This window comes from Heterodontus francisci, chromosome 11 (genome assembly GCF_036365525.1).
Source record: "Heterodontus francisci isolate sHetFra1 chromosome 11, sHetFra1.hap1, whole genome shotgun sequence".
Taxonomy (NCBI): domain Eukaryota; kingdom Metazoa; phylum Chordata; class Chondrichthyes; order Heterodontiformes; family Heterodontidae; genus Heterodontus; species Heterodontus francisci.
In genome coordinates this window covers 34,058,495-34,082,707 of record NC_090381.1, presented here as the reverse complement: position 1 = coordinate 34,082,707, position 24,213 = coordinate 34,058,495, and the positions used below count along the sequence as shown (strand labels likewise).

Sequence of the window (24,213 nt, the reverse complement as noted above, 5' to 3'; positions counted from 1 at the left end):
TAAGTATGAAAAAAACAGAATCAACGGAACGAAAAGGACATTTAGAATAGTTCCAATAGTGAGGCTCCTTCTGTAAAGGTACCTGATGATGAGACTGCCACAATAACAGTTCGACTGTCTCTGTAAAGAGATGGTGGACTCTTAAGAGTGCAACTTTGTATGTGTATAAAGGGTACAGATAATGAGGCTGCCTCCAAAAGGTTCTGTTCATATAGGACACCATGATAAGTGAGACTTACACCTCATAAGGGATCCCAATGGTTAGATATTCTCCTTATCAGTGGCGCTAATGGAGAGAATCTAGGCCCCAGTTGCACAAAGGCTGCAAACTAGGCAGCTAATGACCTACCATGGGAGATTCTGATATCCATGATGGAGGCATAGCCTCCGCCCTGCCCCCGTGACAGTCATTCATGCAGTAGGGGCGAGAACTGCTTACACAATAATGAGGAGGTGTACAAGCTAGCAGTTATGGGGCTCACCTTGGTCCTAATGGGAGCCAATCAGCAGATGTTGCCTAACTAAGTTCTGTAGATCTACATTTAGCCTGAGGTGGAACCCTTCTACCCACCCCCACTTCCCAACAAATCAAGCACTTTTCTACACAATAGCTGTTGAAGACTCTCATATGTCCTTTCTGTTCTGGTTCACAGTGTGTAAGTTCAAAGCTCATAAACGCTGTGCTGTGAGAGCCACCAACAACTGCAAGTGGACAACGCTGGCCTCAATTGCCAAAGATATAATTGAAGATGAAGATGGGGTATGTTGTAAATGGGGAGACAAGCGAATGCTGATAAATGGAAAGCAGAGCGACTGCTGGTTAGAGCCTGACAATCAGCCACTGCTCTTAAAATGGAATTCATCACGATTGACATGTTGGTGGAGTGAGTTAGCGTCCTTTTGCGGCTGGAGTTGGGACTGGTGAGAGTTGAATTCAGAAAGTTGTGTAAAATAATTCCATCAGGAACCCGTGGCACTGGACAGCAAGTGTGTGCCAGGGGAACATGGCACTGGGCAGCAAGTGTGTACCAGGGGAACGTGGCACTGGGCAGCAAGTGTGTACCAGGGAACATAGCACTGGGCAGCAAGTGTGTACCAGGGAACATAGCACTGGGCAGCAAGTGTGTACCGGGGAACATGGCACTGGGCAGCAAGTGTGTACCAGGGAACATGGCACTGGGCAGCAAGTGTGTACCAAGGGAACATGGCACTGGGCAGCAAGTGTGTACCGGGGAACATGGCACTGGGCAGCAAGTGTGTACCGGGGAACATAGCACTGGGCAGCAAGTGTGTACCGGGGAACATGGCACTGGGCAGCAAGTGTGTACCAAGGGAACAAGGCACTGGGCAGCAAGTGTGTACCAAGGGAACATGGCACTGGGCAGCAAGTGTGTACTAGGGGAACATGGCATTGGGCAAAAAGTGGTTACGGGGGAACATGGCATTGGGCAATGAGTGGTTACGGGGGAACATGGCATTGGGCAATGAGTGGTTACCGGGGGAACATGGCACTGGGCAGCAAGTGTGTGCCAAAGGAACATGGCATTGGGCAGCATGTGTGTACTAGGGGAACATGGCATTGGGCAAAAAGTGGTTACCGGGGAACATGGCATTGGGCAATGAGTGGTTACCGGGGGAACATGGCAGTGGGCAGCAAGTGTGTGCCAGGGGAACATGGCACTGGGCAGCAAGTGTGTACCAGGGGAATGTGGCATTGGGCAACAAGTGGTTACCGGGGGAACATGGCACTGGGCAGCGAGTGGTTACTGGGGGAACATGGCATTGGTCGATGACTGGTTACCGGGGGGGGGGGGGGGGGGGACATGTCATTTGGCAACGAGTGGTTACCGGAGGAACATGGCATTGGGCAACAAGTCGTTACCAGGGGAACATGGCATTGAGCAACGACTGGTTACTGGGGAACTTGGCATTGGGCACCGAGTGGTTACTGGGGAACATGGCACTGAACAGCAAGTGGTTACTGGGGGAACATGGCACTGGGCAGCGAGTGGATACTGGGGGAACATGGCATTGGTCGATGACTGGTTACCGGGTTGGGGGGGGGGGACATGTTATTTGGCAACAAGTGGTTACCGGAGGAACATGGCATTGGGCAACAAGTCGTTACCAGGGGAACATGGCATTGAGCAACGACTGGTTACTGGGGAACTTGGCATTGGGCACCGAGTGGTTACTGGGGAACATGGCACTGAACAGCAAGTGGTTACTGGGGGAACATGGCACTGGGCAGCGAGTGGATACTGGGGGAACATGGCATTGGTCGATGACTGGTTACCGGGGTGGGGGGTGGGGGGGGGGGGGGACATGTCATTTGGCAACAAGTGGTTACCGGAGGAACATGGCATTGGGCAACAAGTCGTTACCAGGGGAACATGGCATTGAGCAACGACTGGTTACTGGGGAACTTGGCATTGGGCACCGAGTGGTTACTGGGGAACATGGCACTGAACAGCAAGTGGTTACTGGGGGAACATGGCACTGGGCAGCGAGTGGATACAGGGGGCACATGGCACTGGGTAATGAGTGGTTACCGGGGAAGCATGGCATTGGGCGATGACTGGTTATGGGGGGGAACATGGCATTGGGCAACGAGTGGTTACCGGAGGAACATGGCATTGGGCAACAAGTGGTTACCAGGGGAACATTGGGCAACGAGTGGTTACGGGGGGAACATGGCATTAAGCAACGACTGGTTACCAGGGGAACATGGCATTGGGCACAGAGTGGTTACTGGGAAAACATGGCATTGGGCAATGACTGGTTACTGGGAAAACATGGCATTGGGCAACGAGTGGTTGCCAGGGGAACATGGTATTGGGCAACAAGTGGTTACAGGGAGAACAAGGCATTGGGCAGCGAGTGGTTGCAGGGAGAACATTGCATTGGGCAGCGAGTGGTTGCAGGGAGAACATGGCATTGGGCAGCGAGTGGTTACCGGGGGAACATGGCATTGGGCAGCGAGTGGTTACAGGGAGAACATGGCATTGGGCAGCGAGTGGTTGCCAGGGGAACATGGTATTGGGCAACAAGTGGTTACAGGGAGAACAAGGCATTGGGCAGCGAGTGGTTGCAGGGAGATCATTGCATTGGGCAGCGAGTGGTTGCAGGGAGAACATGGCATTGGGCAGCGAGTGGTTGCCAGGGGAACATGGTATTGGGCAACAAGTGATTACAGGGAGAACAAGGGATTGGGCAGCGAGTGGTTGCAGGGAGAACATTGCATTGGGCAGCGAGTGGTTGCAGGGAGAACATGGCATTGGGCAGCGAGTGATTACCGGGGGAACATGGCATTGGGCAGCGAGTGGTTACAGGGAGAACATGGCATTGGGCAGCGAGTGGTTGCCAGGGGAACATGGTATTGGGCAACAAGTGGTTACAGGGAGAACAAGGCATTGGGCAGCGAGTGGTTGCAGGGAGATCATTGCATTGGGCAGCGAGTGGTTGCAGGGAGAACATGGCATTGGGCAGCGAGTGGTTGCCAGGGGAACATGGTATTGGGCAACAAGTGATTACAGGGAGAACAAGGCATTGGGCAGCGAGTGGTTGCAGGGAGAACATGGCATTGGGCAGCGAGTGGTTACCGGGGGAACATGGCATTGGGCAGCGAGTGGTTGCAGGGAGAACAAGGCATTGGGCAGCGAGTGGTTACAGGGAGAACATGGCATTGGGCAGCGAGTGGTTACAGGGGGAATATGGCACTGGGCAACAACTGGTTACTGGGGAAACCTGGCAGAGGGCAGCATGTCTGTACCGGGGGAACATGGCATTATATAATGAGTTGTTACCCAGGGAACATGGCACTGGGCAATAAGTAGTTACTGGGGGAACAAGGCATTGGGCAACGAGTGTTTACCAGGGGAACATGACAATGGGCAACGATTGGTTACCAAGAGGAATATAGTACTGGACAGTGAGTGGTTACCAGGGGAAATTTGCAGTGGAAAAAGACACATGCACAGATAGATAAATGGTTGATATTGTGCTAAGAACCTGAGCTCTCACTTTGAAAACTCTCAGTTTGTATGCTAACTATTGGAGCCCCCCCCCCCTCCCCCCCCCCCCCCCCCCCAATTAGTGGAACTTGGTAAAGCAGCATATCTTCAACTTACAGAGGTCATTTTGATTTTGAAGAAAGAATTAGCAGCTTTCATAATCTCAGGACGACTCAAAGTGCTTAACAGCCAAAGAAATACTTTTGAAGTGGAGTCATTGTTATAATGTAGACAACCATGTGGCCAATCTGTGCACAGCAAAGCCCCACAAACAGCAATGGAATAAATGACTAGATAATCTGTTTTTAGTGATGTAGATTGAGGGATAAATATTGACCAAGACACCAGGGGAATTCCCCTGCACTCCTTTAAATAGTGGTTTTGGATTTTTCTTATGCTCAGCTGAACAGATACTCCTCAGTTTAGCATTGCATCTAAAGAATGGTACTTCTGGCAGTGCAGCATTCCCTCACTATTGTCACTGAAGTGTCAGCCAAGGTTACACACTCAAGTCTCTGGAATGGGCTTTGAACCCACAAGCCTCTGACTCACAGGTGAGAGTGCTACACTTGAAACAAGGCTGACATTTATTTGCACTGATGGAAGGACTGAGGCACTGCCTAAAATCTGCATGTCATGTTGAAAACACTATGTTCCCTTCTTTGTGCTGCGCAGCTCCCTTTGACTATGCTGGCAGGTAGTCCATGCCAATATTGACAATTGTGAAATATGTGTTTGATCCATTGCTCCAGTTCTTACTATTGTACAATGCACCTAGCAAACCTTTTCACAATGCCCTTGGGTATAGCTGTACTTGGGTGTCAGTCCAAAGTGTAAGGCAAAGAAATCACTGCTTAAGTCTGTGCTGGCCCCTTAGGCAGGGGTCTGGCCCCTTGGGCTGGGTTCTGTGCTGAGGTTTGTACTGGTCATTTTGCTGAGGTCTCTGCTGGTCCATTTTGATGGGATCTGTACTGATTCTTCTGTCTGTGGTTTGTGCTGGTGCCTGTGTTGTACTTTGATTTTTGTCCTTCCTTCCTCACTGCAGATCTCATTGCTGTATGTACTTGTGCACCTGTTATACTGTAATTCTCTTCTATCTTCCTCACTCAGGTTTCAATGCCACACCAGTGGTTAGAAGGTAACCTACCTGTTAGCGCAAAATGTACTGTCTGTGACAAAACATGTGGCAGCGTTCTACGCCTGCAGGATTGGCGCTGCCTGTGGTGTAAGGCGATGGTGAGTAGAGGCTGGTGAGAGCATTTTTTGCTGTGCTGTGAATCAGGACAATGTCCTCACATCATTGTGATAAATGGTGATTATCTGTTCTGTCACTTTTGCACCGTTCTGAATACAAAGCAGACTTCAAATATCTTAAACCTGACAAATAGAAAACGTAAAAATGAAATTTGCATTTTAAATCAGTTAACTATTCAGTTACTGCCTGTCCAATTTGATAGTAATCAGTTCACAAACTTTTTATATCCCTTTTTTGCAAAATCAGATTCTTCTGTGTCACCATAATCTTAGCTGATTATTCAAATGCCCTCTGTGATTTCTGATTACCCCATCCAGTACCTCACTTCTTTCCCTTTCCCTCCCTTACTCCCTGTCTCCTCCTTATCTTCCCTTCCCTTTTCCTTGTCTCACACCCTGTTTCTCCTTGGTCCCTGCTCCTCATCATAACACCACTGTGCGTGTCTCTGCTCTTCCCTAGCTCTGCCATTATGTCTCCTCTCCTCATCTCTCCCAGCTTTCACATCAATTCGCCCTTCCCCCATGCCATCTTCTCACCCTCATTCCTTCCTGTACCCCACACCCCATCTCTCTGCTTCCTGGCCACACTCACTCCCCATTTCCCTTAACTGCACTCACTATCTCCACCAGCTCACTTTGCATCTCACCCCCATCACTTCCTTTCTCTCCTTTGCTCAACACTGCTTATCTCTACCCCACTCCCCATCTCTGCTCCCTCTCTCCCCTCCCCCAGATCCCTGTCTCACCACAGCTGTTCTAGACAGTCCCAGCTATCCTAGTCTTCCTTATGGAGTTGATTTTGTCTGAGGTGGGCTGCAGACCTGGTGTCATGAGTATTCTTTATCTGGCCACAGATTTTACTGGACCAAGCACCAGAGCAGTAACAGAGTCCTGCACACGGTCCATGCCTGCAGAGAAGGAACAGTGCCAGGTAGAAGCAGGAAGCAGGCTCACAGCTGTGAGAGGCTGAAAATGTTTATACCCTGCACAGGAACAAATTGACTTGATTTCCATTCAGTGAACATCATATGTGGAAATACAGGAATGGTGTACACAGGTTAAGAGGTTTTGCCATTTGCCACAGTTTAACCAAGTAATTATATGTGAAGCCATAGCAACATTTATCCGCATGTTGACTAAGTCATGTTTTGGTAGCCCAGGCATGCTGAGTAACTGAGTTAGATCATCATCCTGGTCTAGTCGGAATTTCACTGAAGGGAATTGCAAGCATCCATTAGGAATGTCCCATCACAAATTACCTTAATGAAACCAGCTGTATGAGAGACTATAAGTCTGCAGTAGCAATTAATGTCTTTTCCCTCACTCCTAAGTCGCTTTGTTCTTTGCTTTTGCCCTGTTCAATTTCAGTCCTCCTGTGTGGACCATTGTGTGCTAATTTCTGTATCATATTCATTGATTCTAGGTACACACAGCCTGTAAAGACATGCTTCCAATCAAATGTCCTCTGGGGCAGTGTAAAGTATCTGTTATTCCTCCGACTGCACTCAACAGCATAGATTCTGACGGTGAGTTCAACACCTTTGTTCCACTTGTTGTTCAAAGAGCAGTTTGCCTTAGAGGCTTGCTCAGGTTGGGAAAAAAGAACCCGACCTGAACCCAACCGAACCACAGCGGACCCGAGCCTGACCCAGTCCGAGTCCCTCTGATTTTAACCCGAGCCTGACCCGACCATCCCTTTACGTACCTTCCTGACACCGAATCCGCAAGAAGCTACAGCGCATGCGCGATGACGTCATGATGACATCACTCGCTCACTGCACAGACTCAGTTTCGTCCCGGACTCCCAGCTCAGGTAAGTTTTTTTATTTTTAATATTTACCAGCAGAGCACTTACCATGTGTGTCCGGGCCGAACCAACCCGACTTGACCTGGACTCAGCCCAGCCCGACTCGAGCCCGAAAGCTGTACCCTGAAGATGGGCCCGACCCGACCCGAACCCAACACATGTCGTCTGGTTCGGGTCGGGTAGCAGGCCTCCAGTTTGCCTACATGTACTGAGCTATCAAACTGAAGGGGACAAGCAGATTGGGAATGGGTGAGACATTTGACCCAAGAATATTTGTAAAGCTAGGAGTGCGCAGGATGTTTGGCCCTAGGCGAGGAATGGGTTGAATGTATGACCTGAGTTTGGGAGTATGGCTGACGAGAGAGTGTCAGAGAGAGAGAGCATGTGAGTGAGTGTGAAAGAATCTGTGAGTGATTGTGAGAGGGTATGAGTGAGTGTGGGAGAGTTTTTAAGTGACTGTCAGCTTGTAATTGAGAGTAACTGTGAGAGGGCATGAGGTAATTTGTGAGTAATTGTAAGAGAGTCTGTGAGAGGTTGGGTGTAGGTGTGAGGGAGTTTGAGTCTGAGCAATTTTGAGAGGAAGAGTGATTGTAAGAGGAACTGTAAGAATTTGTGAGTGGTTGTGAGGGAGTTGGAGTAATTGTAAGAGTGAGTGATTCTGAGAGGATTTGCAAGAGTTTGTGAGCATGCAAGAATTTGTGAATGAGTAGTTGTGAGAGTTTTTAGAGGGTCCGCAAGAGTTTGAGAGTGATTGCGAGAAGCTGTCAGTGATTCTGAGTGGGTCTGAGAGAGTTTGTGAATGAGTTTGCAAGGATGTGAAGAAGTGAATGGCAGTGTGTGGGGCCACAACTTCTTTGAAATGGGCTGAAGCTGCAATGTCACCCATGGTGGCTTCAGCCCAACAGCAACCCAGCTACTTGCTGTTGACAGTGAGGGCGCAGGGCTCTGCTAGAGTGCCAACTGTATACTCACCACCAGTCCTGCCCTCTGTATTAGTGGTAGGCACTAAGCCAACATGTCCAATAAAACTAACAATGACCCAAACTTACAAATCAAACAGTGTAAGAGATACAGTGGTCTAGGGTGACAAGTGATCGTACAATTACTAAACTCATCACTTTTTTTTCAGTGAGCAACAGCACTCCTAATTCGGTAACATTTTTAATCACAATCCTGCTGTTCTTCAGGGTTTTGGAAAGCAACTTGTCCACCATCCTGTACCAGTCCGCTTCTTGTCTTTGTGAATTCTAAGAGTGGAGATAACCAGGGGGTGAAGTTCTTGAGGAGATTCAAGCAGTTACTGAACCCGGCTCAGGTGTTTGACTTGATGAACGGAGGCCCGCATCTTGGGTAGGAGGTGCTTCAAGTTTCCTTAGTGCACACATCTTTGCAGTTCATATTTATCAGACTATTGGGGTGTAGTATTAGGCAGGTTTTATTAAAAACAGAACTGCTCTTCTGCGGTGGGCAGGTAAGGAGGGGAGCAGCAATAGCCTTAGTCCCTTGGTTTAGGGAGGGGAAAGATCATTCATAGCTCCTGCTCATGGTCACTACCCAATGACCCCGGCCGGAAAGATTTCATGGATGGATGGTGACAGAATGGAGCCTAGCTGTGTGCACCCTCCATACCTGGAATACTTTGCTGGCCCTCACTGTCTAAACTCATACACAAAGCATGGCCATGGTGAGAAACCAGAGGAAGGCTAGGTATTTGTGCAAACCACCCAACAAAAGTTTGAATTGTGGGAGTTATCATAGAGCTCTAACTGTGGGTTGTAACAGTGATAATTGTGGGTTAAAACAAAGTTCTAGTTGTGGGAGTTCTCATTGAGGTCTAGTTGAGGGAGTTCTCATTGTGGTCTAATTGTGGGAGTTAAAATGCACAATTGTAGAAATTATGGATATAATAGTTATAATTGTGATATAAAAATTTTATAAGTGGAGAGTTTAATTATCTAAAACTAGACTTGGATAGTTAAAATATTTGTGTTAGCAGAGAGCTCTGTCTTGCAGTCGGTTCCGGACTAATTTTTCTATTTCATCAAGGAAGGAGGTGCTACTTGATATGATTCTGGTAATGATGCAGGGCAAATAGATGACCTAAAAGTAGGGAAACTCTTGGAAGCAGTGATCACAATATAATTTGATTCAAGTTGATGGCAGGGGCACCTGACAGGAACAAATTAAGTAATAGTGAGATATAAAGGACTTCTTAAAGTGAAAAATTAGAAAATGGAGCCATAGATTAGCATGGGGGGATATTTAAAACAGAAGATGAGAAGAGGTCCATTAAAGGTAAAGAGAATGAGCAAGAGATTGGGATTATACTAAGTGGGGCCTGTGGAAGATCTGATGTGCCAAATGGCTTGATTCTATCATTCTGAGGGTTAACTACCTTTGGGCAGGAAAACGAACGTGGAAGATTGGGAACAGAATTGTTTAAGAAAGGAGTGAAGACGTAGTTGGAATGACAGTCACCAGTGTAAGAGTGATGTTCAATTTAATCGAGGGGTGCAGGCATACAGGTTTGGGAACGTTATTTGGGTTTCTTGTCATTTCTTGTGTTTATTTTCAGACAGTTAAGACCAAACAACAGTGTAAGTTAATATGCTGTCTTTTTGTTTACAGTTTGCGGTTATTCCAGAAGTTTGACACATTTCGAATCCTTGTATGTGGCGGAGACGGCAGCGTTGGATGGGTGCTGTCTGAAATCGATAGCCTCAATCTCCACAAACAGGTATTGTGTGGAGTATCCGATACAAAAGATCTATTAAAAGATCTCCTTGCTGTTTTGATTGGAGCTAAAGGCACAATAACAACCTACAATGGCAGAGCAAGAAAAGGCTAACAAGCCTATCATTTCAACTATGAGAGTCCATGTTTGACTCTATAATTGGGTCTATCATGCCACTCCTTTTCGAGTCTGACATTTCTAACATTGGACCCATCATCTCATTCCTTGCTTGTTATCGGAGGCTACATTTAAAGAAGTGGAGGTTTGAAGTATAAGAGGTTGAGGGGAGGTGTGCGACAGAAAACTGTATTTGAGGATGTGGGTATTCCAGGAAATTGCTGACTCTTTTGTTTTTAATAACTTGCACACTTTTTCAGTGCCAGATGGGAGTGCTGCCTTTGGGTACAGGGAATGACCTGGCACGTGTGCTGGGGTGGGGTTCGGCCTGCGATGACGACACACAGCTCCCTCAAATCCTGGAGAAACTGGAACGAGCAAGTACAAAAATGCTGGATAGGTGAGCACATTGTTTAAAAATCCAATGGTTTTCCTTAGTTTTATTGCATTAGTGAGACGTGGAGCCTGTTAACCCTCTATTCTGTTGATTTCACTTAAATGCACAATTGTGCAACACCACATTGTCACTCTGAACTTGAGTACATAATGACTTCACCATCTTTGATCTTGGGAGGGGAGAAGCAGTCAGGGTTCCTGCTCCTGATCACAATCCTGTGAGCCCTGCTGGAAAGTGCACGCATGTGGATATTGAGTGAGGACAGGATTGGGCACGGCTGTGATGTCCTCTCACAGTCAAGTAGTCTGCTCTCACCACATAGCACAAGACACTTGCTGATGCTTGTGGAACTGTTATCCCAGGATGGGTCAATGCTGACAAGGAGGTGAGGCGATAAGACATTCAGCACCAAGCTTATAGACATGTGATAGAAGCAAAAATGGTCAGTAACTGAGAAAAGATGAAAGAATGCTTACTACATAAATAACTAAACATCACAGCAAAGTGTGGATGTGGCTGAGACAACAGCAAGCATTGCGGACCCCTGGGACATGCAATCCAGCACCTTAAGTTCATAATCCCGGACCAGTCGGCTCAGGGAATAGGGGAGGGCACGATGCTGGAGCAATCAGGAAGCAACAGAGGGCCAGGTAACAGGCATTTCTCCTGCATATGCGAGAGGCTATTTACTGAGTATGCACAGGTTAACTCCCATTAGTTGGCAAAAGTTTGGAAGAAGGGTGCTTACCTTCCTTTGAGCTTGGGAATGGTGCATGGTAGTGGGAAGTGGATAATGGTGTGTCATAAGAGGAGGAGAGTAATGCTGCATAGTACATGGGAAGAGTAATGGAGTATGGTATTTGGGTTAAGGATAATAGTGCACGATATGGGGGGAAGGTAATGGTGCATGTTATAGATGGAAGGGAATCGTGCATGCTGCAGGGAGAAGACTAATGGTGCATGATATAAGAGGGCAAGGTAATGCTGTATAACTGAGGGGAGCATTATAACCTAGAATGATGTACTGAAGTTGAGAAAATGGGAAACCTATGAGCAGTGTCTAATTATAATAATTTTTACAGATGGGGTATCATGGTTTACGAGACAAAAGTTCCACGGCATTCCTCATCATCAATAGGGATGGAGGATTTCAGCGACGATTTGGAGGTAAGAAGTTAACCAATATAAGTACAGAGCTAAATGCATATAAAATGATTGTCAGGTAATGCAAGGGTCAAGCTCACACCATGGAAGTGAAGCTAAGTAATCTAATCAACCTCAGTGTCCATCCAGTAGTATTATGGAATGGTGGGGATGGGGGGCAAATGCATTTCTTTATTCATAGATAAATTCTCATTTTGGTTTATGACAGTGGGCAGGTTCTCTCTCTGTTCTTTCTGCTGAGCCCCACTCTATCTCTGTACAGCTACAGGGCTTACGTTCCATATATATCACAGTTAGTAAGGTTTTAAAGAACATTTTATGTGTGGTGATAAAAAGGAACTTTTCAGCTGAAAATCTGAGAAGGTTAAGGGAAGAATTGATAGGTGTTTAAAATGATAAAAGATATAGCATGATCAGATTGAATGGCAGAATAGTCTCGAGGGGCTGAATGGCCTACTCTTATTCCTATGTTCCTTCCTTTGTTCCTTACCAAGTTAAACGATAGCTTTTTCATTTTGTGAAAAGTTAAATAGGCTGGATTGTAAAGGTGACTGATTGATTTAACTCTTGTGTTGTGCCCAATTTTCCTCAGGTGCAGCAGATTTCATTCTATGAGGATTCAGTCGCTGCACACCTGTCAAAAATCCTGACATCGGATCAGCACTCGGTGGTAATATCATCAGCAAAGTGAGTAATGTGCAATAACATGCACCTAGACTATGCGAGAGCATTAAGTTTACAAGGCTGACTGATTCCAACCAATTCTTTCCTAAGCTCTTTTCAATATTTCATCAGGCTGCAACTCCTCCCACTGCGATCTCCCACATAATGTAGACCAGACTATAAAATTTGTGTCTCTTTTTACAGTTAGATCACTGACATCATTTGTATAATGAGGCAACAACTGCTGAAATCTGTGGAATTAAAAATTATATGTAATAATTAGATGCAAAATTATATTTTTAGTGCAGAGCTATTTTTAATCTGGAACAGCATTCTTGATCTTCACATCCAAAGTTAGATGAAACGTGATAAAAGCAAAAAAAAAAGTGTTGTAGATGCATATCGAAGTATACAATAATGGAAGTTGAGGAAGCGCTGTTGAATGCTTTAAATCCTTTCAGTTTTCAGCAGTCAGGAGTGTGGTGTCTGATTCCCTAGTGTAGCCGACCAGTTGCTCTAATTCAGTGAGGGTCATATGGTTAGTAGTGGCCAATCACAAATCAGGACACAAAAAGAAACACAGACAGGTAATTAGGTCAATGTAGATTTAGCATGATGAAAACCAGCAGAACCATCAAGAGGATGCCTGCGTGTGGCACAAGCCGAACATACCAAGGTCTGGTCTGAATAATGTCAGGTGATGGTCTCCGCTTTATTCATTTACTCTCTCCTTGCAGAGTGCTTTGTGAAACAGTTAAAGATTTTGTTGCCCGGGTCGGAAAGGCTTATGAAAGGACGACAGAGAACTGGGAAGAATCTGAGACAATGGCAAGAAAGGTATGCAGGTGGAGCTGCACTGTCAGCTGCTTACTTTTTTTTCCCTTCAGTTTCCTGTCCTGGTGGCACTCACTCTTGTTGGGTACAGTCCTACAGGCACTGGCACCCTTTTCTGATACCTCACCCAAGTCACCCATTCTTCAAGTGAGACCAGACAGTCAGTGTCGGTGTGCTATTCAACTTGGTCAATTTATTCTTTTCCCTAGTCTTGGTGTTTTGCATTTGTCCATATTAAATGTCACTTGCCACTAATGTTACCTTTAACATTTTTCTGTTGCGTGCTGCCAGTTTTTTCGGTGTGCAGTACCTTTAAATTTTGACTACACATGCACGGTATTTCACACAGAGCAACTCTTGAGCAGTACCTTCTGGTGGCTGCGCACCCACACATATGTGCGACTAAGCTGGAACATTGCTTGCCACTCCAGCTGATCTTCCCACTGATCAAGATCCCTTCATATTTGATTGGCTTCTAACCTATTGTTGAAAACTTCCTGCCACCCCAGTTTGTTGTCATCTGCTAAAGTAGATAGCTTTGTTTCTATGTCCAACTCTAAATAATTGATGTACTAATCCCTGTGACACCCCAGTGGTGACCTCCTGCCATGCTGATGCAGCTCCCTTCCAATCAGCTTTTGCTTTCTCTGGTTTAGCCAATTTTCAGCCCACCTCATCAGCTTGCCTTCACTTACACACCTTCTGATCTTGTGGACTGATAATCGTGGGGCACAGTATCAAAGGCCTTTCTGCAATCTAAATATATCACATCCACAGAATTTCCATTACCAGCAAGGTCGGTCATTTCGCAAAGAACTCCTGTAAATTTGTTCAGCTAAATTTCCCATAAATTCGTGCTGACTCCTTCTTTCTTCTCAATATTTCATTGTCCCATTTCAGGATGCCTTCTATTACTTTATCCACAACAGATGTGACCTTGGTCATTTAATATAAAATTACCTTTGGGATCGTCTGATGGTTCCACTGTTTCCTTTTTCCCCTGCTCGCTGCAAATTTCTTCCTAGAAATGCTTAACCTGTCTTTAGTAGTCCCTGCTATCCCAACCACTTTTTCTATTTTAGTTATTGTGACCAGCTGATAACTTCCATTCCCTTGTTTTTATATTTATTTTGTGCTAATCAAAGCTTTATACTTACGTGCAATCTTGTCTTTATCCTTTCATTTTTGCTCACATTGATCTTTTCCTTCTTTATGCATTTGTTCTGTGCTCTGTAGAATATTCCTAAACAGGAGCCACTTTTCTTCCATACTTTTCCCCTCTAACAATGCTAGCGCAGTCCACCCTCATAATCTACCTTCCGATAGTTGAATGCTTCCATCATACTCATTGATTTGTCCATCATAAGTCTAAATTTAAAATGCACCATATTGTAGTCTCTGACTGTGGCCTGCTCTACCATATCTTGATATTTAACATCAGGTCCAATAGCATCCCTGCTCTCTCAGGTTCCTTAACCAAGTGTCATGCACCAACCCATTATTAGGTCAAGGACCATGGCGTCACTCCTATTGCCACTTTAAAGACTTTTCAGCCTATCCCTGGCAAATTGATGCCACCCAGAATAACTGCAAATGTTCCAGTACCTAATTATTGAATCTCACTAGAAGGTTCCTGATACAATCCCTCCTCCTGTCATGGTAGCTCCCAGCAGATGTCCACAGTTAGTTCCTACCCTGTCATGTCTGCTTTCCCATAAGATTTCCGTCTTATCCGCTCCTGGCCTAGATAGGTCCATCTCCGTTCCAATCAAGTTCTTTTTCATATCGACTGCAACACACCTGCCAGTTTGTCCTTTCTATCAAAGTAATCTGTAGTCCAGTGCATTTAGCCAACCTGTATCATTGTTGAACCAGATCTTAATAATGCCTCTGATACCATAGCTGTATTCTCCAGCAAGAACCCCCTGGTCTTCCATTTTATTTCAAACACTCCTGGCACTTATGTATAATTTTGAGGCATTAATTTTTCCCACTCCCTATAATGTGTTCATTTATTTTGCCATTATTTCCTTTGTGGTCATATCCATATGCACATCATGCTTACCACTGTATCAGTACCTGTGCCTCAATTGTCAGCTACAAACACCTGCTCTACACTGTAAGAGCTAGCTTATGTATCTTTTCATCTCCATCACTCTTTATTTTCACAATAGGAGACTATCCTGATATATTCTTCCTTTAACTGCAGTGCTCTGTCCTAAAAGAAAAACTGGATTCGCTGCTCAAAACACTCAGTGATGAATCCCAGGCAGCATCATCCCTACCAAACCCACCGCCAACAATTGCAGAAGAACAGGAAGATGGCGAGACAACCAGTCTCGAGTGTGACCTTGTCGAGGACAGGCCGGCCTGTTCCCCTAGGCCACAGATATTCCACCCAAGGGAGCAACTCATGTTGCGAGCAAATAGCTTGAAAAAGGCGATCCGACAGATCATAGAACATGCAGAGAAAGGTGAGAAATCAGCAGAAGCTCACTGCAGAGCTACTGGAGTCATTGTGTAGATATGGGCAGGCATCAGACACCCTGACCAGTTTGTACACAGATCCCAGGCACCTAGTTCTGTTGAATTAAGGACTTAACAACAGTCAAAATGAAAGATGATTCACTGTAATATCCACATCTCTTCCTTTGATTGCTGAAACATTATAGGTGTACAGTTCCTACCAGCTTGAATTCTCCACAGAAATGTTGTTCATAAATCAACCAACATTTTAAATACAACGCAACACTAATTATTAATACAGTGTTAGACAGTAACACTCACTGAGAAGGCAGTCTGGCCAAGGATTAGGTCATTGTGAAGACCTCATAGTCAGTTTTAGTCTTGTCGTTGAATAGGTTACAATTTATAGCAAGAAATGCTGCAAATACTCAGCAGGTCTGGCAGTATCTGTGGAGACAGAAGCAGAGTTAACGTTTCAGGTCAGTGATCCTTATTCAGAACTGACAAATATTGAAATGTAAAAGGTTTTAAGCAAGTAAAGCAGGGGGTGGGGCAAGAGATAACAAGAGAGAAGGTGTTGATACGACAAGGTCACAGAGAATAACTGACCAGAAGGTCATGGAACAAAGGCAAACGGTATGTTAATGTTGTGCTGAAAGACAAAGCGTTAGTAGAGAGAGGGTGCGAATTGACGGTAAAGTAAGAAGCACTCCAAGCACAAACATTAAAAAAAATTTTTTTAAACAGAAACAGTGGATAGGCACAATAGAAACAAACTAACCAAACTAAAAAAAAATTAAATAACCAAAGAAAAAATAAAAAAATAACTAAACATAAAAAAGGGGGGCCTGTCATGCTCTGAAATTATTGAATTCAATGTTCAGTCTGGCAGGCTGTAACGTGCCTAATCGGTAAATGAGATGCTGTTCCTCAAGCTTGCGTTGATGTTCGCTGGAACACTGCAGCAATCCCAGGACAGAGATGTGAGCATGTGGGGGGGGGAGGGGGGGGTTGGGGGGGCGGTGTTGAAATGGCCAGCAACCGGAAGCTCGGGATCATGCTTACGGACTGAGCGGAGGTATTCCGCAAAGCGGTCACCCAATCTGCGTTTGGTCTCCCCAGTGTCGAGGAGACCACATTGTGAGCAGCAAATACAGTATACTATATTGAAAGAAGTACAAGTAAATCGCTGCTTCACCTGAAAGGAGTGTTTGGGGCCTTGGATGGTGAGGAGAGAGGAGGTAAATGGGCAGGTATTACACCTCCTCCGTTTGCAGGGGAAGGTGCCGTGGAAAGGGGACGAGGTGGTGGGGGTAATGGAGGAGCGGACGAGGGTGTCACGGAGGGAACGATCCCTTCGGAATGCTGACAGGGGAAGGGAGGGGAAGATGCGTTTGGTAATGGCATCATGTTGGAGGTGGCAGAGGATGATCCTTTGGATCTGGAGGCAGTTGGGGTGGAAAGTGAGGGCAATGGGGACCCTGTTGCGGTTCTGGGAGGGAGGGGATGAGGTGAGGGTAGTGGTGCGGGAAATGGGCCAGACACGGTTGAGGGCCCAGTCAACCACAGTGAGGGGGAATCCTCGGTGAGGGAAAGGAAGACATACTAGAAGCACTGTCATGGAAGGTAGCATCATCAGAGCAGATGCGTCGGAGATGGAGTCCTTACAGGAGGCAGGGTGTGAAGAAGGACTCCATTCCATTCTCCCAGTTTCTCCATCTCCGACGCATCTGCTCTGATGATGCTACCTTCCACGACAGCGCTTCTGATAGGTCTTCCATTTTCCTCAACCGAGGATTCCCCCTCACTGTGGTTGACTGGGCCCTCAACCGTGTCTGGCCCATTTCCCGCACCTCTACCCTCACCCCTTCCCCTCCCCTCCAGAACCGCGACAGGGTTCCCCTTGTCCTCACTTTCCACCCCACCAGCCTCCAGATCCAAAGGATCATCCTCCGCCACCTCCAGCATGATGCCACGACCAAACGCATCTTCCCCTCCCTTCCCCTGTCAGCATTCCGAAGGGATCGTTCCCTCCGTGACACCCTCGTCCACTCCTCCATTACCCCCACCACCTCGTCCCCTTCCCACGGCACCTTCTCCTGCAATTGCAGGAGGTGTAATACCTGCCCATTTACCTCCTTTCTCCTCACTATCCAAGGCCCCAAACACTCCTTTCAAAGCAGCGATTTACTTGTACTTCTTTCAATATAGTATACTGTATTCGCTGCTCACAATGTGGCCTCTACACTGGGGAGACCAAACGCAGATTGGGTGTCTGTAAGCATGACCCCGAGCTTCCGGTTGCTGGCCATTTCAACACCCCCCTCCCGCTCTCATGCCCATATCTCTGTCCTGGGATTGCTGCAGTGTTCCAGCGAACATCAAAGCAAGCTCGAGGAACAGCACCTCATTTAACGATTAGGCATGTTACAGCCTGCCGGACTGAACATTGAATTCAATAATTTCAGAGCATGACAGACCCCCCCCCCTTTTATGTTTAGATATTTTTTTCTTTTTTATTTGGTTATTTTATTTTAGTTTTTTTAGTTTGATCAGTTTGTTTCTACTTTGCCTACCCACTGTTTCTGTTTTTTAAATTTTTTCTTAATGTTTGTGCTTGGAGTGCTTTGTGCTTTACAGTCAATTCACACCCTCTCTACTGACGCATTCTCTTTCAGCACACCATTAACATACCGTTTTCCTTTGTTCCATGGCCTTCTGGTCAGTTATTCTCTGTGACCTTGTCCTATCAACACCTTCTCTCTTGTTATCTCTTGCCCCACCCCCTGCTTTACTTGCTTAAAACCTTTTACATTTCTAATATTTGTCAGTTCTGAATAAGGGTCACTGACCTGAAACATTAACTCTGCTTCTCTCTCCACAGATGCTGCCAGACCAGTACGTCCAGCATTTCTTGTTTTTATTTCAGATTTCCAGCATCTGCTGTATTTTGCTTTTATTTATTACAATTTATAGCGTTTCTTTTCTCTGCCCTGTCAAGCTGTGGATGAACAGAACGCACAGACGCAGGATCAGGAAGGTTACACCTTTGGTCTTTGCTCTGAGGACGAAAGGAGAGAATCCCAAAATGAAGACAAGATCTCACTTCACTCCTCATACAGCACCAACATCAAAGGAAAGGTCCACTGGAAAGGTACTGAGCCTTGATGTTTGCTCTAAATTTCTGACAAAGTACTAGCTATGCATAAGAACAGCTGGCATAGTGATTAGAGGTTTTCCACATGCTGGCCCATAGAAGCCTCTGATGTGGGCCCGTGCACACAAGTTTGCATATAGAAAGTTCCAGGTTTTCAGGGAAAGTATGGAGCTGTTCCAAGAAATGGAGAAAAGGCACAATGGGGGGGGGCGGGGGTAAGAAGGAAAGAAAGAGAGAAGGAACAAGAAAAAAAAGAGAGGGGGATAGAGAGAGAGAGGAGCAGGATCATGAGAGGAATGAGAGAAAGAGAAGTGAGAGGAAACCCCAGAACCATAATCGTTATGTCTTAAGGGTAGGATATGGATTAACACTAAGTGAGGCTTGAACACATTAGTGGCATTGAAAGAGTTGTAGGGATGGGACTGTCAGTGGGGCAGGATCAGCACTAACTGAGATGTGGGTCAGGTTTGGCATTCTCCAAGGTCTGGGAGCAAGGACAACACTCAGAGAGATTTGGGGAAAAGCGACAGTGAATAAAGACAGGATGAGAATGGCGTTAACCGAGGACTGAGGGTGAGAATGGCGCTAACCGAGGACTGAGGGTGAGAATGGCACTGACCGGGGTCTGAGGGTGAGAATGACGCTGACCGGGGTCTGAGGGTGAGAAAGGCGCTGTCCGGGGTCTGAGGGTGAGAATGGCGCTGACCGGGGTCTGAGGCTGAGAATGGCGCTGACCGGGGTCTGAGGGTGAGATTGGCGCTGACCAAGGACTGACGGTGAGAATGGCGCTGACCGGGGTCTGAGGGTGAGAATGGTGCTGACCGAGGATTGAGGGGAGAATGGCGCTGACCGGGGTCTGAGGGTGAGAATGGTGCTGACCGAGGACTGACGGTGAGAATGGCACTGACTGGGGTCTGAGGATGAGAATGGCGCTGACCGAGGACTGACGGTGAGAATGGCGCTGACCGAGGACTGACGGTGAGAGTGGCGCTGACCGGGGTCTGAGGGTGAGAGTGGCGCTGACCAGGGTCTGAGAGTGAGAATGGCGCTGACTGGGGTCTGAGGTTGAGAATGGCGCTGACCGAGGTCTGAGGGTGAGAATGGCGCTGACCGAGGACTGACGGTGAGAATGGCGCTGACTGGGGTCTGAGGTTGAGAATGGCGCTGACCGAGGTCTGAGGGTGAGAATGGCGCTGACCGAGGTCTGAGGGTGAGAATGGTGCTGACTGGGGTCTGAGGGGAGAATGGTGCTGACCGGGGTCTGAGGGGAGAATGGTGCTGACCGGGGTCTGAGGGTGAGAATGGTGCTGACTAGGGTCTGAGGGGAGAATGGTGCTGACCGGGGTCTTAGGGTGAGAATGGTGCTGACCGGGGACTGACGGTGAGAATAGCGCTGACCGGGGTCCGAGGTTGAGAATGGCGCTGACCGAGGATTGAGGGGAGAATGTCGCTGACCGGGGTCTGAGAGTGAGAATGGCGTTGACCAAGGATTGAGGGGAGAATGTCGCTGACCGGGGACTGACGGTGAGAATGGCGCTGACCGGGGTCTGAGGGTTGGAGTGGCGCTGACCGAGGACTGACGGTGAGAGGGGCGCTGACCGAGGACTGACGGTGAGAATGGCGCTGACCGAGAACTGAGCGGAGAATGGCGCTGACCGAGGACTGACGGTGAGAATGGCGCTGACCGAGGACTGACGGTGAGAATGGCGCTGACCGAGGACTGAGCGGAGAATGGCGCTGACTGGGGTCTGAGGGTGAGAATGGCGCTGACCGAGGACTGACGGTGAGAATGGCACTGACCGAGGACTGAGGGGAGAATGGTGCTGACTGGGGTCTGAGGGGAGAATGGTGCTGACCGAGGACTGAGGGGAGAATGGTGCTGACTGGGGTCTGAGGGGAGAATGGTGCTGACCGAGGACTGAGGGGAGAATGGCGCTGACTGGGGTCTGAGGGGAGAATGGTGCTGACTGGGGTCTGAGGGGAGAATGGTGCTGACTGGGGTCTGAGGGGAGAATGGTGCTGACCGAGGACTGAGGGGAGAATGGTGCTGACTGGGGTCTGAGGGGAGAATGGTGCTGACCGGGGTCTGAGGGGAGAATGGTGCTGACCGGGGTCTGAGGGTGAGAATGGCACTGACCGGGGTCTGAGGGTGAGAATGGTGCTGACTGGGGTCTGAGGGTGAGAATGGCACTGACCGGGGTCTGAGGGGAGAATGGTGCTGACCGGGGTCTGAGGGTGAGAATGGCACTGACCGGGGTCTGAGGGTGAGAATGGTGCTGACTGAGGTCTGAGGGTGAGAATGGCACTGACCGGGGTCTGAGGGTGAGAATGGTGCTGACTGGGGTCTGAGAGTGAGAATGGTGCTGACCGGGGTCTGAGGGTGAGAATGGCGCTGACCGGGGTCTGAGGGTGAGAATGGTGCTGACCGGAGTCTGAGGGTGAGAATGGTGCTGACTGGGGTCTGAGGGTGAGAATGGCGCTGACCGAGGTCTGAGGGTGAGAATGGTGCTGACCGGGGTCTGAGGGTGAGAATGACGCTCAGCGAGGACTGACGGTGAGAATGGCGCTGACTGGGGTCTGAGGGTGAGAATGGCGCTGACTGAGGACTGACGGTGAGAATGGTGCTGACCGGGGTCTGAGGGTGAGAATGGTGCTGACCGGGGTCTGAGGGTGAGAATGGTGCTGACTGGGGTCTGAGGGTGAGAATGATGCTGAGCGAGGACTGACGGTGAGAATGGCGCTGACCGGGGTTTGAGGGTGAGAATGGTGCTGACCGGGGTCTGAGGGTGAGAATGGTGCTGACCGGGGTCTGAGGGTGAGAATGGCGCTGACCGGGGTCTGAGGGTGAGAATGGTGCTGACCGGGGTCTGAGGGTGAGAATGGCACTGACCGAGGACTGACGGTGAGAATGGTGCTCACCGGGGTCTGAGAGTGAGAATGGTGCTGACTGGGGTCTGAGGGTGAGAATGGAACTTACTGAGTTCTGGGAGCAGAAATGACACTCTCATTGGTTTGGTGTGTCTGCCTTTTTGCCTGGAGAATGGTGAACTGTGCAGGGGAATAACAAGAAAATAAGTAAGATGGGAAAGAAAAAACTTGCCATTTATATAAATCACCAACTCAAACTGGAAACACAAAAGTCAGTATTTGATTTAGATTTCTGTCGGCTGTTGCGCTTCTCTTGCGTGTTCTATACTGTGTTCTGAGGTGACTTTACAACACGTTTTTAAAACTTAGGAATTGCAAATGATCAGAAACTGGTGACATTTACATGAAGGTTTATGTCACGCTTCATTGAGATGATCAATCAGATTTGCTTGTTTGGGGTAATTGCATGGTTCCAGTCAAAGAATCACAGAATTGTTATAGCACAGAAGGAGGCCATTTTTCCCATTGTGTCTGCACCAGCTCTCCTAATGAGCATTTCACCTAGTGCCACTACCCCGCCTTCTCCCTGTAACCCTGCACATTCTTACTTTTCACAAAACAGTCTAATTCCCTTTTGAGTGCTTCAGTTGAACCTGCCTCCACCACACTGTCAGGCAGTACATTCCAGATCTTTGCCACACTCTGCTTGAAAAAGTTTTTCCTCTTGTCGCTTTTTCTAATTTTACCAATTACTTTAAATCTATGCCCTCTCCTCGATCCTTTAATGAGTCGGAACAGTTTCTCTCTAGCTACTCTGTCCAGACCCCTCATGATTTTGAATACTTCTATCAAATCTCCTTTCAGTCTTCTCTTCAAGGAAAACAGTCCCAACTTCTCCAGCCTATCTTCATAACTGAACTTCCTCACCCCAGAACCATTCCCATGAATCTTTTCTGCACTCTCTCCAATGCTTTCACATCCTTCCTGAAGTGTGGTGCCCAGAACTGGATGCAATACTCCAGCTGAGGCCCAACTAGTGTCTTATACAAGTTCAACATAACCTCCTTGCTTTTGTGCTCTATGCCCCTATTAGTAAAGCCTCGGATGCTGGAAACTTTATTAATTTCACTCTCAACCTGTCCTGCCACCTTCAATGACTTATGTGCATATGCATCCAGGTCCCTTTGCTCCTGCACCCCCTTAGAATTGTACCCTTTAGTTTATATTGTCTCTCCATGTTCTTCCTACCAAAATGAATCGCTTCACATTTCTCTGCAGTGAACTTCATCTGTTACCTGTCCGCCCATTCCACCAATTTGTCTATGTCCTTTTGAAGTTCTACACTATCCCCCTCTTGTGTTTCTCACAGTTCACAATGCCTCCAAGTGTCGTATCATCTGCAGACTTTGAAATTGTGCCCTGGACAAGGTCCAGACCAATCATATATATCAGGAAAAGCAAGGGTCCCAACACTGACCCCTGAGCACTCCACTAAACTTTCCTCTAGCCCAAAAAATATCCATTAATCACTACTCTCCGTTTCCTGTCACATGGCCAATTCCATATCCATGTTGCTACTGTCCCATTTATGCCATGAGCTATAACTTTGCTCACAAGTCTGTTGTGTGGCACTGTATCAAACGCCTTTTGGAAGTCAATGTACACTATATCAACAGCATTGCCCTCATCAACCCTCTCTGTTACTCTTCAAAAAACTCCAGCAAGTTAGAGAAATATGATTTTCCCTTAAGAGATCCATGCTGGCTTTCCTTAATTAATCCGCATTTGTCCATGTGACTATTAATTTTGTCCCAACTTATTCTTTCTTGAATTTTCCCCACCAAAGTTAAACTGACTGGCCTGTAGTTGCTGGGCTTATTTTTACATCCTTTTTTGAACAAGGCTATAACGTTTGCAATTCTCCAGTCCTCTGGCACCACCCCCGAGTCTAAGGAAGACTGAAAAATTATGGCCAATGCCTCCACAATTTCTACTGTCTCTTCCCTCAGTATCCTTGGATGCATCTCATCAGCTCCTGGTGCTTTATCCACTTTTAAATACAGACAGCCTATCCAACACCACCTCCTTATCAATTTGAAACCCTTCTAGTGCTTGAATTACCTCCTCTTTCACCATTGTCTGGGTTGCATCATCTTGCTTGGTAAAGAAAGATGCAAATACCTCAACTATGCTTTCTGCCTCCATGCACAAATCCCCTTTTTGGTCCCTAGTCGGCCCCACTCCTCCTTTTAGCACCGTTTTGCTATTTATATGTCTGTAGAAAACTTTGGGATTCCCTTATATGTTAACTGCCATTCTCTTTTCATACTCTCCCTTTGCTTCTCTTATTTGCTTTCTCACTTCCCCTCTGAACCTTTTATATTCAATAGTATTTTCTACCTGGCATCTGTCGTGAGCACACCTTTTCTTCCTTATCTTAATCTCTATCTCTTTTGTCATCCAAGGAGCTCTGGATTTGTTTACCCTACCTTTCCCCTTCAAGGGAACATACCTGGACTGTGCCCAAACTATTTCTCCTTCGAAAGTTCAACTACCGTTTTTCCTGCCAACCTTTGATTCCAATTTATTTGTCCCAGATCTGTTCTTACCCCATTGAAGTTGGCTTTCCCCCAGTTAATTATTCTTACTCTGGATTGTCACGACCCGATGAGAAAGAGGTCTAGGGTTCCCTTTCAGCCTTCACCTGGTCTTACTGTAACAGGGTGTAACAGGGTTTAA

At 47.1% G+C, this 24,213-nt stretch overlaps 1 protein-coding gene across 12 annotated transcripts in view; it reads left to right on the top strand.

The window, feature by feature from the left end:
* The window catches only part of LOC137375194 (diacylglycerol kinase delta-like), a 158,230-nt gene that overhangs the window by 87,761 nt on the left and 46,256 nt on the right, over positions 1-24,213 (top strand). For 10 of the 12 annotated variants that reach the window (XM_068041971.1, XM_068041972.1, XM_068041969.1 and 7 more), the window contains 11 exons: positions 654-760; positions 5,124-5,249; positions 6,691-6,793; positions 8,262-8,424; positions 9,703-9,811; positions 10,186-10,325; positions 11,405-11,489; positions 12,079-12,173; positions 12,887-12,986; positions 15,193-15,457; positions 18,451-18,603. In XM_068041971.1, the coding sequence (XP_067898072.1) occupies positions 654-760; positions 5,124-5,249; positions 6,691-6,793; positions 8,262-8,424; positions 9,703-9,811; positions 10,186-10,325; positions 11,405-11,489; positions 12,079-12,173; positions 12,887-12,986; positions 15,193-15,457; positions 18,451-18,603 (1,446 nt within the window). Of the gene's footprint in view, positions 1-653; positions 761-853; positions 922-4,832; positions 4,929-5,123; positions 5,250-6,690; positions 6,794-8,261; positions 8,425-9,702; positions 9,812-10,185; positions 10,326-11,404; positions 11,490-12,078; positions 12,174-12,886; positions 12,987-15,192; positions 15,458-18,450; positions 18,604-24,213 lie in introns of those variants that run through there. The other 2 variants (XM_068041979.1, XM_068041980.1) reach the window with 2 other exon arrangements.